This window comes from Mesoplodon mirus (genome assembly GCF_964341445.2).
Source record: "Mesoplodon mirus genome assembly, chromosome: 2".
NCBI lineage: Eukaryota > Metazoa > Chordata > Mammalia > Artiodactyla > Ziphiidae > Mesoplodon > Mesoplodon mirus.
Window position 1 is genome coordinate 159,782,291 of NC_138977.1, and position 12,221 is coordinate 159,794,511.

Genomic DNA, 12,221 nt, shown 5'->3' on the forward strand with positions numbered 1-12,221 from the left:
CCCCTCCCCGTCTTCAAGCCAGCAGGGTAGCATCTTGCTTCAGTGGTCACATGGCCTCCCCTTCTGCCTCCCTCTCATGAGGACAGTCGTAATTGCGGTTAAGCCCACCCAGATAATCCAAGATAATCTCTCCGTCTCAAGCTCCTTAACTGAATCACATCTTCAGTCTCTTTTGCATCTTAAGGCAACATTCATTAAGTTTCGGGAAGCAGGGCGTGGATATATTTGGGGGCTGTTATTCAGCCTGCCACCATGAAAGTAGTCATTTTCTGCCTAGCTTAAGTATAGGGATAATACCAGAATTAAATATTGTCCCAGATTTAACGTTTCAGATTGGTCTCAAAAACTAAAAAGTTAAACTTTTCTTTTCCCATTCAGATATCACCACGTTTTATAATCAATCAGAAGGCACTCCACCCAAGCCTCTGACTGATGAACGTGCGTCCACTCCTCTGGTTCATTTGGGAAGGAACTTTATTTTAATCTACACAAGAGGGCCCCCTCCCTTCTGTCACTTTAGAGACCCTCCACCAGGGCCTCAAAACTAGAGCAGGAGAGGGGACTCTTGGCCCTATTATTAATAGTAGTGACTCACTTTATTTAATCTTCACAATAACCCTCTGAGCAAGGTGCAATGACCTGTTTTACAGATGAAGATACTGAGGGTCATAGTGGTGAATGAGCCCAGTTAAGCCCTCATGGCAGGTAAGTGGCAGAGCCAGGAGGCAAAGCTAAGTCCTCACCCAGGGAAGCAGAGTCTGTCCTGGATGAGCAGGTCACCTGGTGTGGAGCTGGGTAAAGGAGTGAGGCTGTGCAGAACTTGTCCATGTAGGCTGAGAATGCTCTTGCCACGTGTTTCATGGTCTTCTGTTATAGAAGTAAGATTGGCACATTGAGGGGACTTGGATACAAGGTACGAGCAAGAGACAGACAAGTGAGTCTATGTGGCTCCTCCACTCCTTATGGGACCACTACGCAGATGTTCCTTCCGGCTTCCCTCCATTCACATGTTCTCCTCCTTTCTATGTAGCTGAGGTCAGGGCTCACTTCCAGCCTGGGTATTACTTTGCATATGGCACAACTTCAGCACTTCCTGAAGTGCTGAAGACTTCAGGTGGCTTAGCCATCCCTAACTGTTAGGTCATTTCCAACCTCCCACTTTTGTAATCCAGAGATTAATTTTTTAAATTGCAGAAACCTTTTTTCTGCATTTCAGTCATCTCCTTAGGAAAGATTTGCAATAATTTAGCTTAAATGGGAGGCAAGAGAGCACAGGGTTAAAGCATGAGTTTGAGAGCCATGCAGCCTGGACTCTATAATGCTCTGTGACCTTGGGCAAGTTGCCCGGCCTCTCTGATCCTGTTTTCTCATGTGCGAAGTAGGGGGAAGGGAATCCACCTGTAAGGATTAATTGAGACAATGCAGATGTATGGTTCAGATGTTTGGTTCAGTCCTTTTTCATTGGTAGGACCTGAACTGGGGATTACTGGTTTAGGGATGAGAACACTGTTAAGATTCCCAGTGCCTTACTATTCAAAAGAGGTCTCTGAAGTATTTTAGATCATCTTCAGAAAGATGGGTATGAATGTTTTACAAAATGTCATTTTGTCAGAATATCAAATTGGCCAAATAACAGAAGAAAAAAAGAAGATCCTGGTGTCTGTGAAAACCTTAGGCCACGCTTACTGCATCCTGAGTAAGCGCCTTGCTGCTTCAATGCGCAGAATTCAGGAGCTGGAGCTGTCGGAGAGGAAACTCCTCCAGAAGGTGGACCAGCTGAGCGCCGTCGTGTTCCAGGAGAGAAGTGCCTCTCTCCGGGCCCAGGAGCAGCTGGAGGCGCTACAGGGGGAGCTCGCCAGCCAGGTACCGAGTCCCTCCTCCTTCTTTCCAGTACTTGTTTCTTGTCCCAGCAGAGTCACCCCATAGGTTTGGATGTGGTAGCAGCTGCCCTTGAACATAGACAGTGGGGCGGGCCTAGAGAGCCTAGCCAGGAAGGGTAAGAGAGGTCCCAAGTCTAACAGTGCAGGCAGGGGCCACTGGACCTGGGCAAGGTCACGTGGCCTCCCTGGGCCTCGGCTGCCCCGTCTGTAAAAAGTGGCTCCCATCCTGTCCTGCCCGCCTCGTAAGGCTCTGGCTGGGATCCACTGGCTGGCATGCGGGGGCTGTGCACTTGCTGGGACCTCTGGCCAGAGGTTCCTTTCTGCGGACTTGGCGCCTGACATCAGGGGAGCCAGCTCTGGCCTAAGGACAAGGAGAGGACTGGTGCGGGGTCTCTGCCCTCAGGAGCTGGCTTGCGGGCAGGGACACAGATGGGAAACAAGTAACTCCAAGGCTGGATGCTGAGAGCCATGGGGAATGTGGTGTGTGGTGGAGAGACAGAGTTGGTGAGGCAAGAGGGTTGCAGGGAGGACAGGTCGCCAGGGCCCCAGCATGACCCAAATTCTGGAGACAAGGGGGAGCAGGACTTAGGGGGACCTTAGCAGGAGAGGCTCATAGTCAGGGTTTTTGGGGATATCACTCTAACTTCATGGGAGAGAGAGGCGGCAGGGGCAGGGGGCAAGTTAGAGCGCGATTGGAGAGGGAGTGGGTGGTTAAGAGGATAGGCTCTGGAGGCAGATGCCTGGAGCCAAACCCTGGCTCTGCTACTCATGAGCTGTGTGATCTAGGCCAAATGATTTAACCTCTCTGGACCTCAGTTTCCTCATCTGTGAAATGGGAATGATACAGTACAAACCCCGTTCAATTGTTGTGTGGGTAAAGGAGGGTAATACGTGTAAAACACTCACAACAGTAGGCATTTGGATAGCCCTAGCTGCCTTCGTAATTACTGGTCTTTACTGAAATATTCTAGGGGAGAGATGACAAAGGCTGGAGGGCAGAGACCTGGCAGGCAGAGACCCAAAGATCCCGAGAGGCATCCGGTTTCAGTAAATTGCTACTCACAGGGCAGCACAGCGACTGTTAAATTGCAGGTTGACACCCGTAAGTGGGTTGTGAAATCAATTCCGTAACTCACAACCAGCATTTTTAAAATGGAATTGACTAGGAATTATGAAAGGGCATCACGTGTACGAAGGGGAGTGCTGTTTCCTGAAACTTCTGTTTCAGTTGTCAACACGTGCATATGCATAACGGGGCATGTTCTTAAATGTATTTTTTACCATGGGAAGTAGTCCAGAAAGTTTGAAAAACACCAGATTGATTAGCTTTCAACTGAAATAGAAGTAAAGCATGGAAAGATAAGAAGTTCAATTAAATTGAAATTAGTCTTTGAGATGCCAGGGAGACATGCAAGTGCCACTTTTCCCCTTTGCATTGAACTTCAGGTGCAGAAAGTTGAGGTCATCCTCCTTGGTTCACAGCACGTCATCGTCAGTGTCCGAGAGTTTTTGTTTGTTTGTTTTTTCCGGTACGCGGGCATCTCACTGCTGTGGCCTCTCCCGTTGCGGAGCACAGGCTCCGGACGCACAAGCTCAGCGGCTATGGCTCACGGGCCCAGCTGCTCCACAGCATGTGGGATCTTCCCACATCGGGGCACGAACCCGCGTCCCCTGCATCGGCAGGCGGACTCTCAACCACTGCGCCGCCAGGGAAGCCCTGTCTGAGAGTTTTTAACCCGAAGTATAGTAGTGTTATGTGGGATCCCACCATCAAGCATATAATCTCTCTGTGGAAAATCCTGTAATTAATATTTTTTGTCACACCTTACATACATATAGGGTTTCCCAGGTGAATAGACACGGTCCTGCAATCACCAGAGGTTCCTAGTATGATGGGGAGACAGAGGATGAGGGTGACAAGCAAGGGAAATGCCATTAGCGAGCTCGGGGCACTGCAGGACCCGCAGTTATGTGGCCCAGACACATTTCTTTATTGCATTCTCTTGTAATCTGGATGCTCCTGGGAATGTCCTGTCACAAAACCCCATTTCCAGATGAAGGGCAAAATTTCAGAGAGGTGAGGGGTCTGGCTTGGGTCCCCTCGGAGACCACTTGGCCCAGCTTCAACCCAGCCCAGACACTAACCCTCAATCTCTCCCCAGAACTATCTGCATTTCAGAGCATATTTTGCAGGAGTGCATGAACTCTGCCCTTTGTACCTGATATTTGCCAAATGGCAGTTTGCCCCATTGTTGTCAATATTTGCAGTAATCATTTGCATGCAAAGACATCTCACTTCTGTGGTGACCCGTGGTCATTCCCAAAGGTGATAAAGGTAGACCCATCCAGGTGATGGGGCACCGTGCACCTAGCATCACCGATTACAGGATTCATACCATCGGGAAGACCCCGAGCAATTTTCCTCGCAGGGAATCTAACTCCAGTTTTATCTGCCCCAATTCCCCCCAAAACACGCTGTCAAACAAAGCCTGCCAGGCTGTTCCCAAGTTTCCTCTTTCACATTTGCTCTTGCTTGTTTGTTTTGTCTTCTGCAAGCTCTTGTGGCTGTGACTGAGCATCAACAGCAGGCACTAGCAGTTGAAAGAGAGCTTAACATGAAGGCAGTTCTACCCATTTGCATAAATTAATTCTGAAAATTGGGCAAGGACGCCCATTTTTGCAGTGCATGGGTCACGCCAGTCCAGCCTACAGCTCATGGGTGGGGGGAGGGCAAGGTTTAAGAACAGGGAGATGTGTTCCTTGGACAGGCAGCGGGCCAAGCGGAAAAGGGAAAGGTCTTGAGTCAAGTACGTGGCGGTTCAGTGACTTTTAGTCGTGTGCCGTTGTGCAGGTCACTTCTGAGTAGCTCCACAGGACGTATTCACAGGAAGGAACAACTGCTGTGACACTGGTGGTCCTGTCTCACCAGCCAGAAGTCATGGTCAGCTGATCCTTACTGGTTCAGGCATTAACCCCGTAGGCACTGGGAAATGGAGAGGTCTGGGAAGTTCTGCAAGTGGGGAAGTGGGGACACTCAGGGGGGTCCAGGTGACAGCTCTTTACAAACCGGTGTGGGGGAATCACATGTTGGAACCACTGGCCCTCCCAGTGCGCACCAGCCTGTCCCCCTCCTGCCCGTTGCACAGTTTCCTTCCAAGAACTCAGGGAGCTCACGGGTGTGCAGGGCCCACACTAGGGGGAGGTGAGGAAGGTGCTCGTCTCCTGGGCAAACTTTAAGGGGGCGCCAAAAAACAGTCATCGAGATCAATAATATTTTGCAGCAATGTTTTAATGCAAAAATTAATGCAGAAAGAAAAAGCGCGCTGAACAACAAAATATCGAAGTTTCAAATAAAGACAGGCTCAATGCGAGCTACGGTGCTTCCCCGGCCGCCTTCCTGACGCCCTCCTCCACCGCCAACCCGTAGGTTCAGGAGAAGGAGCGCGCGGCCCGGCGGCAGCGGTGGCGGCTGCGGCGGCTGCGGGAGCGGCTGCGGCGCAAGGACGAGGCTCTGGGGCGGCAGGCGGCGGCCCTGGAGCGCGGCCGGCGGCTCCAGCGGCGCCAGCTGCGACTGGTGCGCGAGCAGGAGCGCATCCTGAGGGAGCAGGTGCAGCGGCTGGAGCTGGACGTGCGGCGCCTCTGCCACGCCGCGGGCCTCCTGCTGGCCGAGCTGGACGCTCCGAACCCGGGTGGCCCCCGACCCCCGGGCCCGGCCAGTCCCCGGGGCGCTCCCGAGGAGGCCGCGGCGCCACGCGCGCTGCGGGCCAGGGCCGAGCGCGGCGAGCGCGAGCGGGACCAGGCGGCGCGCCGGCTGCGGGAGCAGCGCGCCACCGAGCGGCTGCTCCGCGGGCAGCTGGAGGAGCTGCGCTGCTTCATCTATGGGCTGAAGCTGTCGGAGATCGGCCTGCAGGGCCAGGTGGAGGAGCTCGCCCAGCAAAACAGGTGCCTGCGAGAGGAGCTGGGAGCCCAGGCCCCCCGAGAGAGAGCGCTCAGCACGGCCCCTGCTGGTCACGGTAGCCTGGTAAGTGGCCGCAACCCAGGGCACGAGTGATTTTCTGCTTTTCTCTAACTTTCTGCCACTTGGTCAAGTCACGGGCTCCGTCATTCCCCCGTTTTCCTCTTCAACCAACCCTGCAACCCACCAGACCCGTTCACCCACCCTTGATTCCATCCGCGCATCTACCCACCTGGTGGTGCCCATCCACCCCTACAGCTTCACTCACCCGTTCACCAAGCCAGCCACCTCCCCACCACCTGTCCACCTGCTCAGCCACCGTCCACCTGTCCATGCCCTCATGCACCGTCTTGTCTACCCACCCACCCACCCCTCTACCCACACTCCATCATCTCTTTCACCCAACCATCTGCTTGTCCATGTCTCCTTGCAGCCACTCTCCAGGCAGCCAACCAGCTACCCTTCATCCCTCCTCGTCTCGTTTCCTCCTGTCCGTCCATCTATCTGACATTTGATGGGTCCCTGACTGTGCCAGGCCCCGTGCTGGGCGAGCTCCTCCACGTGCAGTATGACATTAACTGTCATGGTCTCCTGACTTCCACCCCGATCTGCCCCTCCCTAGGAAAGCCATCACCCTTTCCCACCTCCCTCACAGCTCCAAAGGTGACCACGGTCCTCAGCGTGCCGGTGCTGTACGTGCATCTTCATTTCTCCTTCTTTAGACTGTGAGCCCCTTGAGGGCAGGTCCAGGTCAGATGGCTTCTGTAGCGGCCGCCCCAGCAGCAGCACACAGGAGGCCCTCAGGACTGTGCAGTAGAGAACATGCAGGGTTCAGCCCCTTTCCGGTTCTCCTACTTGCTAGCTGTGTGACCCCAAGCAAGTTTCTTAAGCTCTGGAGCCGAGAGCAGGCTGGACACTGATGTTATCACCTAACTGATAGACGAGCAAAAACTTAATGCTTAATATACTCCTGCCACGTGCTTGGCACCCTACGGTGTTTTCAAAGGCATCATTTAATGCTCATAAAACTGTAAAGCAGGTACTATTAATGTCCCCACTCCACAGAGAGGAGGCTGAGGCTCAGAGAGGCAGTGCACTGACCTGTTGTCACACAGCTCAGAAGAGGCAGAACTAGAATTTGATCCAAATTGGATGTGAGTCCAGAGCGCTTTGTTTCTCCTGCACCAGGCTGCCTCCCTGTAAAGGGAGAGTTAACTCAGCTCCCTCCAAGAGATCAAGATCCCACTGGGTTAATTTGCATTTAAGGAAAAATAAGGGAGCCACCTTAGCCCAAAGAAGATTACTCATTAAAAAAAAAAAAATCAAATGTATCTTCGGACCTGGACAACCTATTTCAAATTAACTGGAACTTTAGTCTTCTCAAGATACTGAAGTGTATCCTGCCTAGATCATTTTAATAATGAGTTTATCTGTGGTTATATTTTATCCTTTTAGTACTTCATCCTACTCATGTTACTTCTGCGTGTCCTGTTCGTTTTTCCTCCATCATGTTCATCAGGTAAAAGGAATACAGTGTACCTTTAATATTGGCGCCTTGTTGTAATTTCAGAAAATAAATCGTGCAGAGATGGAAACTGTCATTTAGAATCCTTTCTGTAATTTTCCTAAACGTAAGATGTTAATTTAGGCTGTTGGCTTACATCCTTATTCTCCCAATCTTTCTGCCTTCCCGTGCACTGCTACTCTTTCTTTTATCTAAAGAAGGGTGAATACCTAAATATTTTAGAGATACCTCCTAATGTTTTGTATGTTTTGTGTTCTCTCATTTAATCTTTAGTACAGCCTTGCAAGCCAGGTGCTGTTATCCCACTGACTAGATGGAGAAACTGAGACCCAGGAGGTTAAGTGACTTGACCACAGGCATGCAGCTCCAAAGTATTAGGGCCAGCAAGGGGACACGGGCCAGATCAAGGCTGTGACTCCAAGATGCTGTCCTTACCTTAAGATGCTGGGGCCAGCGTTGGTTCTTGCGGAGTTTGGGGCAGTGTCAGTGGCTGCGCTTGGCAGCTTGTGTGCCATCAGTTATAAGCCCCTTGTTGACATGCATCTGTGACCTTCTCGATGTTTCATGCCTTATCATTTAAAAGACCCAATGCCCAAGGAGAACTGCATGCTCTCAAGACTTTGCTGGATGCTGCTGTGCACAGTCAAAAGTCTCTCAAAAATTCCCTCAATTTCCCATAAAGTGTGGTCCCCAGCCAGTTCTGCCTCTATAGCATCCGGAGAAGCCAGCCTGTTATCAGATGAGTAGAAGAGGAAGCAGGGGCCCGTGGGATAGAAAATGCTGATCCTTAAACATGGAAGCCATACACACTGGGGTGAGATGCTCATGCTCTAATATGGCAGGTAGGACCCGGAGTGGACAGAGGCAGTGGATTCTGCTGGGTTAAGGGGTAGCAGCACTTGCTGTCTTCTGAGTGTGTCAGAGTGAAGAGCCCATGGGAGCGTGGATGCAAGAGCCCTTTAAAGATGGAACAAATGTCAGTTACCATTTCAGCATAGAGTGTCACGGGACGGTCACTGATCCTGGCTTTTAGCAATCTAAAATGGCAGCCTGTGAGCATCCGGGCTGGGAGAGTGATATCAGCAAGGGCTTGCTTTGGCCGTCGGTGTCCATTTCATCGTGGTTTGTGCATTTCCTATGTGGCTTGCTCTCACTTCTGGGAAGTGGCTCCCATCCCCTCGCTGATGATCTCTCCAAGGGGGCTCGACACCAGGGTGACCAGCTTCTTGCTCCAGCCAGACGTTAGCAGTTCTCCCAGATGGAGACAAGCAGGGCCGAGTTCCCCCAGCTGGTGGGCCTGGAGCCTGGCCCTGCCTTCTAGGAGCCCCGGGAGCCTTGCCAGTCGTTTTACTTCTATGCCTCAATATCCTTATTGAGCAAATAGAAACGTAGGTACTATGAGAGTTTCCTGGGGCTACCCTAGCAAAGAACCACAAACTATGTGGTTTCAACAATAGTCCTGGAGGCTGGAAGCCCGAGATCGTGGTGTCGGCAGGGTCGTTCCTTCCGAGGCCTGTGAATGAAGATCTGTTCTGGGCGGCTCTCCTTAGATTGTGGGCAGCTGTCTTCTCCCTGTGTCTCATTGTCTTCCTTCTATGCATGTCTGTGTTCAAATGTCCCCCTTTCATAAGGACACCAGTCATATTGGATTAGGGCCCACCCGAATGACCCCATCTTAACTTAATCAGTTGTGTCTCTATTTCCAAATCAGGTCATGTTCTGAGGTCCTGGGGGTTAAGAGTCAACTTAGGAAGTTTGTGGGGGGGACACAATTTAACTCATAACAAGTACCCTCCTGGATGCACCATTATGAGGCCCCATGAAACAGTAGAACTGTCGGTTCTAGTTCCTTGATGTGCTTCTTCGCCGGCTTCATGGGGCACCCGAAACGATTCCTATATTTATGAGGGAGTCTTTGCACTAGACACCATCTCTGATGCTCTACATCTGTTGTCCACTCATTTTGTCCCTCAACGACCTTCAAGGGAGGCACTATCTTACCCCCATTTTACAGATGAGGAAGTGAAGGCCCGAGAGTCCCAGGGTCCCACAGATATTAAGTGGTGGGGCAGGACTTGCACCCCGGCAGGCTGACCCTGAGATGAGCCTGTGAGTGCCATGCTCCGCTCCTCCGGTAACTAGTGGTCAGTGGGTCCAAAATCAGCATTTAACGGGTGCCATACAACAACGTGTACTCGGGCCTGAGCTTGGTACCAGGGCTGGGAAATAAGACAAGGCCCCTGCCTGCACGGGATGACAAGACTGCCTGGAGAAAGAGGGTGCAAACAGAGGAAGGGGGAAGGGGCCTGACGATCTGTGGGTCACTGTTGGGGATCTTGGTGTTTGGAATGGGGAATGGACCCAGGGCCACAGGGTATGTCAGAGTCTTCCGAACTGTCCTACTCTCAGAGGGCACTGACAATCCCGACTCTGAGCACCTTGGAGTTGAAAAGGGCCACCTTGAAAGGAAGAAATCCTCCAGAGAGCGCGCTGGAGAGATGGGAAATGCCAGCCAGTCACCAGCTCATGGGGCAGCATGGCTTGCAATTTTAAAGTTAAAATGCTAGAATCTATTGATAACAACACTGTAAAGCCAGATGGTGTCCCTCTGGTCTTGGTCTGGCCTGTGGCCATGGCTGTGCATGTATGAAATTGCATTCAGTGTTCTGAGAGCATTGCATGCATGCATGCACGATTTCCCAAGGCTGACAGTGCATTTCCAAAGGGGCAGGACCCAGAATGGTTAAGAGCCACGCGGCAGATCTTCAGCACCCTTCTCTGGATAACGGTGTAACCCCCAAATGATCTCTTTTCATAAGCCCCCAGCAGCTCCATCACCTTGGGATCCAGCTCCACTTCCTAACCTCGGCATTCAAGGCCCCAGCTGCTCTAGCCGCTGCCTCCAGGCTCACTGCCCACCCCTTCCTCCCACCCTGCGGTCCTGCAGGTCCCTAAATATGCCAGGCTCCTCCAGCCTGCTTACTTTCCCTGTGTCTAGAGACTTCTACCGTCTGCTCCCCATGGCCCCTTGGTAAACCCCTGCTTCTTTCTCTCCATTTGGTGAGAATGTCTCTTCCTCCAAGAAGACTTTTCTGATTTTACGTTAGCTCCTTCCCTCCTTGGTGCCCCCTTCATGATATGACCCACCTCTGGTGACCCTAATTCTCACTGTACTGGGCCTGGCTGCCCACGCCCCCGTAGCTGTGCCTTCATCGTCATCACCAACTGGGTCCGATTCAGCCATAAGTCCCAGCCCCTGTCCACAGGCTGTGGAATACTTGGTGAGGAAGTGACTCAGTGAATAAATGGCCAAAAGAAGATATTTGCTCCATTGCCCATGAGAAATGGAAACTTCCAGACGAAGGGACCAGCCTAAGATGGCAATGCTGGGAAGTGAGGTATAGAAATTGGGAAACGAGAGGGAGGTCTAGCCCCAGGGAAGTGTGTATCGTATTGAAAGTCATTACAAATTATTAGGGTGCCTCCAACCCAAACCAGCCCCTTGGTTACATCTGATGTGTGTCATGGTGTGATTCATGGTGAGGGTAATCGTTATGAGAAGATATTTTATTTGATTCCTATTTACACAGCACTTCCCCAAACAGGATCTCCTTGATACTGGGAGGTAGCCAGGCAGGGATCAGTGATTTTGTCCCCAACCCCACAGAGGAGGCACATGCCTTGCCCAGGATCACACAGTTTATAGTTTCTAGAACAAGTTGCTTGGAGCCCAGGTCCCCAAAGGAATGGCCATTGCGAGGACAAACGCCCAACTCGGGGAGGAGTTTGGGGAGGGGGTTTCTGGTCAGAATCCCAGGTGAAAGAAAATTTAAGAGGACTCTGGTTTGCAAGAGAAGCAAAGCCTATCTGCAGATGTGTCCAAATGCTTTTTAGCAAGCGTGCACTGGGCATCCTGTATGTTCCAGGCACCGTGCTGGCCACTGGGGCTGGGGAGGCGATCCTGCTCTTCAAAAGTTTGTAGGGGAGATAGACACAGGAGCAGAAAGGGCAATTTGGATGATGACCGCTACAGCAGGGGACACCCTGGGGCAGTGGCCTGGCCTGGAGGGTAACAAGGAGGCTCGTATAAAGAGATTAAAAGTCACTCTCTTATGATGCCAGTGTCAGGCAGTCATCCCAGAGCTGCGACCCCGCTCCTTGTGACAGTGGCCTCAGGAATGCGGGCTGCTCAGGCCAGCTTCTCGGCCCCAGCGATATGAGTAGAGCGACTCCTGTTGGCGAGTATGAGAATCTCTTCATTGTTTCCTGAGTCCAGGCAGCCCGTTCCTGCTCAAAGCTTGCACCTGAGCAGAAGTGCCGTTACACATTTGTCACTCACTCCTGCAGCGAGCAAGGGCTTTAAAACAGTTTCGATAATGTCAAAAAACAAAACATAGGCAAAAGCCACAAACATACAAATAACATAAAAAGGAAATACAGATGGACCGTGGTCTTACAAAAAAGGTCCATTACTTAAAAAAAGAAAAATACGAATGAGAAAAACCTCAAGATTCCACTGTATTCAGAATATTTGTCATATATTAAAAGTACCTCAATACTGTTTATAGTTGGTAAAAATTGGAAACAACCTAAATGTCTAATCAGAGGGACCTGATTTGGTAAGTGAAGGCATTCCTTACGTCAGAGATTTTTTGGCAGCCCTAAAACACCACAGTACAGAAGAAGTTGTGGAGAAATGATCCTTCGATACCGTCACATGAAAAATGCACAAAGCGAAAGTCAACATTTTGTAGAAACAGACTTTTGGAAGAATTTAAATGTCTTTGCACAGAAAAAAAACCCAGAGGGATATATTCTCACACATTTGTAATATTTGTATTTGGATATCACTGTATTCCTC

At 51.0% G+C, this 12,221-nt stretch overlaps 1 protein-coding gene across 1 annotated transcript in view; it reads left to right on the forward strand.

The window, feature by feature from the left end:
- LOC309816156 (uncharacterized protein C4orf50) overlaps positions 1-12,221 on the forward strand; it is a gene marked incomplete at its 3' end in the record, with an annotated part of 50,574 nt that overhangs the window by 3,397 nt on the left and 34,956 nt on the right. Inside the window, exons 2-6 of the mRNA XM_082643362.1 lie at positions 1,725-1,863; positions 5,308-5,927; positions 6,094-6,182; positions 6,269-6,527; positions 10,562-10,641. Coding sequence (XP_082499488.1) covers positions 1,725-1,863; positions 5,308-5,927; positions 6,094-6,182; positions 6,269-6,527; positions 10,562-10,641 — 1,187 coding nt within the window. The remainder of the gene's footprint in view (positions 1-1,724; positions 1,864-5,307; positions 5,928-6,093; positions 6,183-6,268; positions 6,528-10,561; positions 10,642-12,221) is intronic.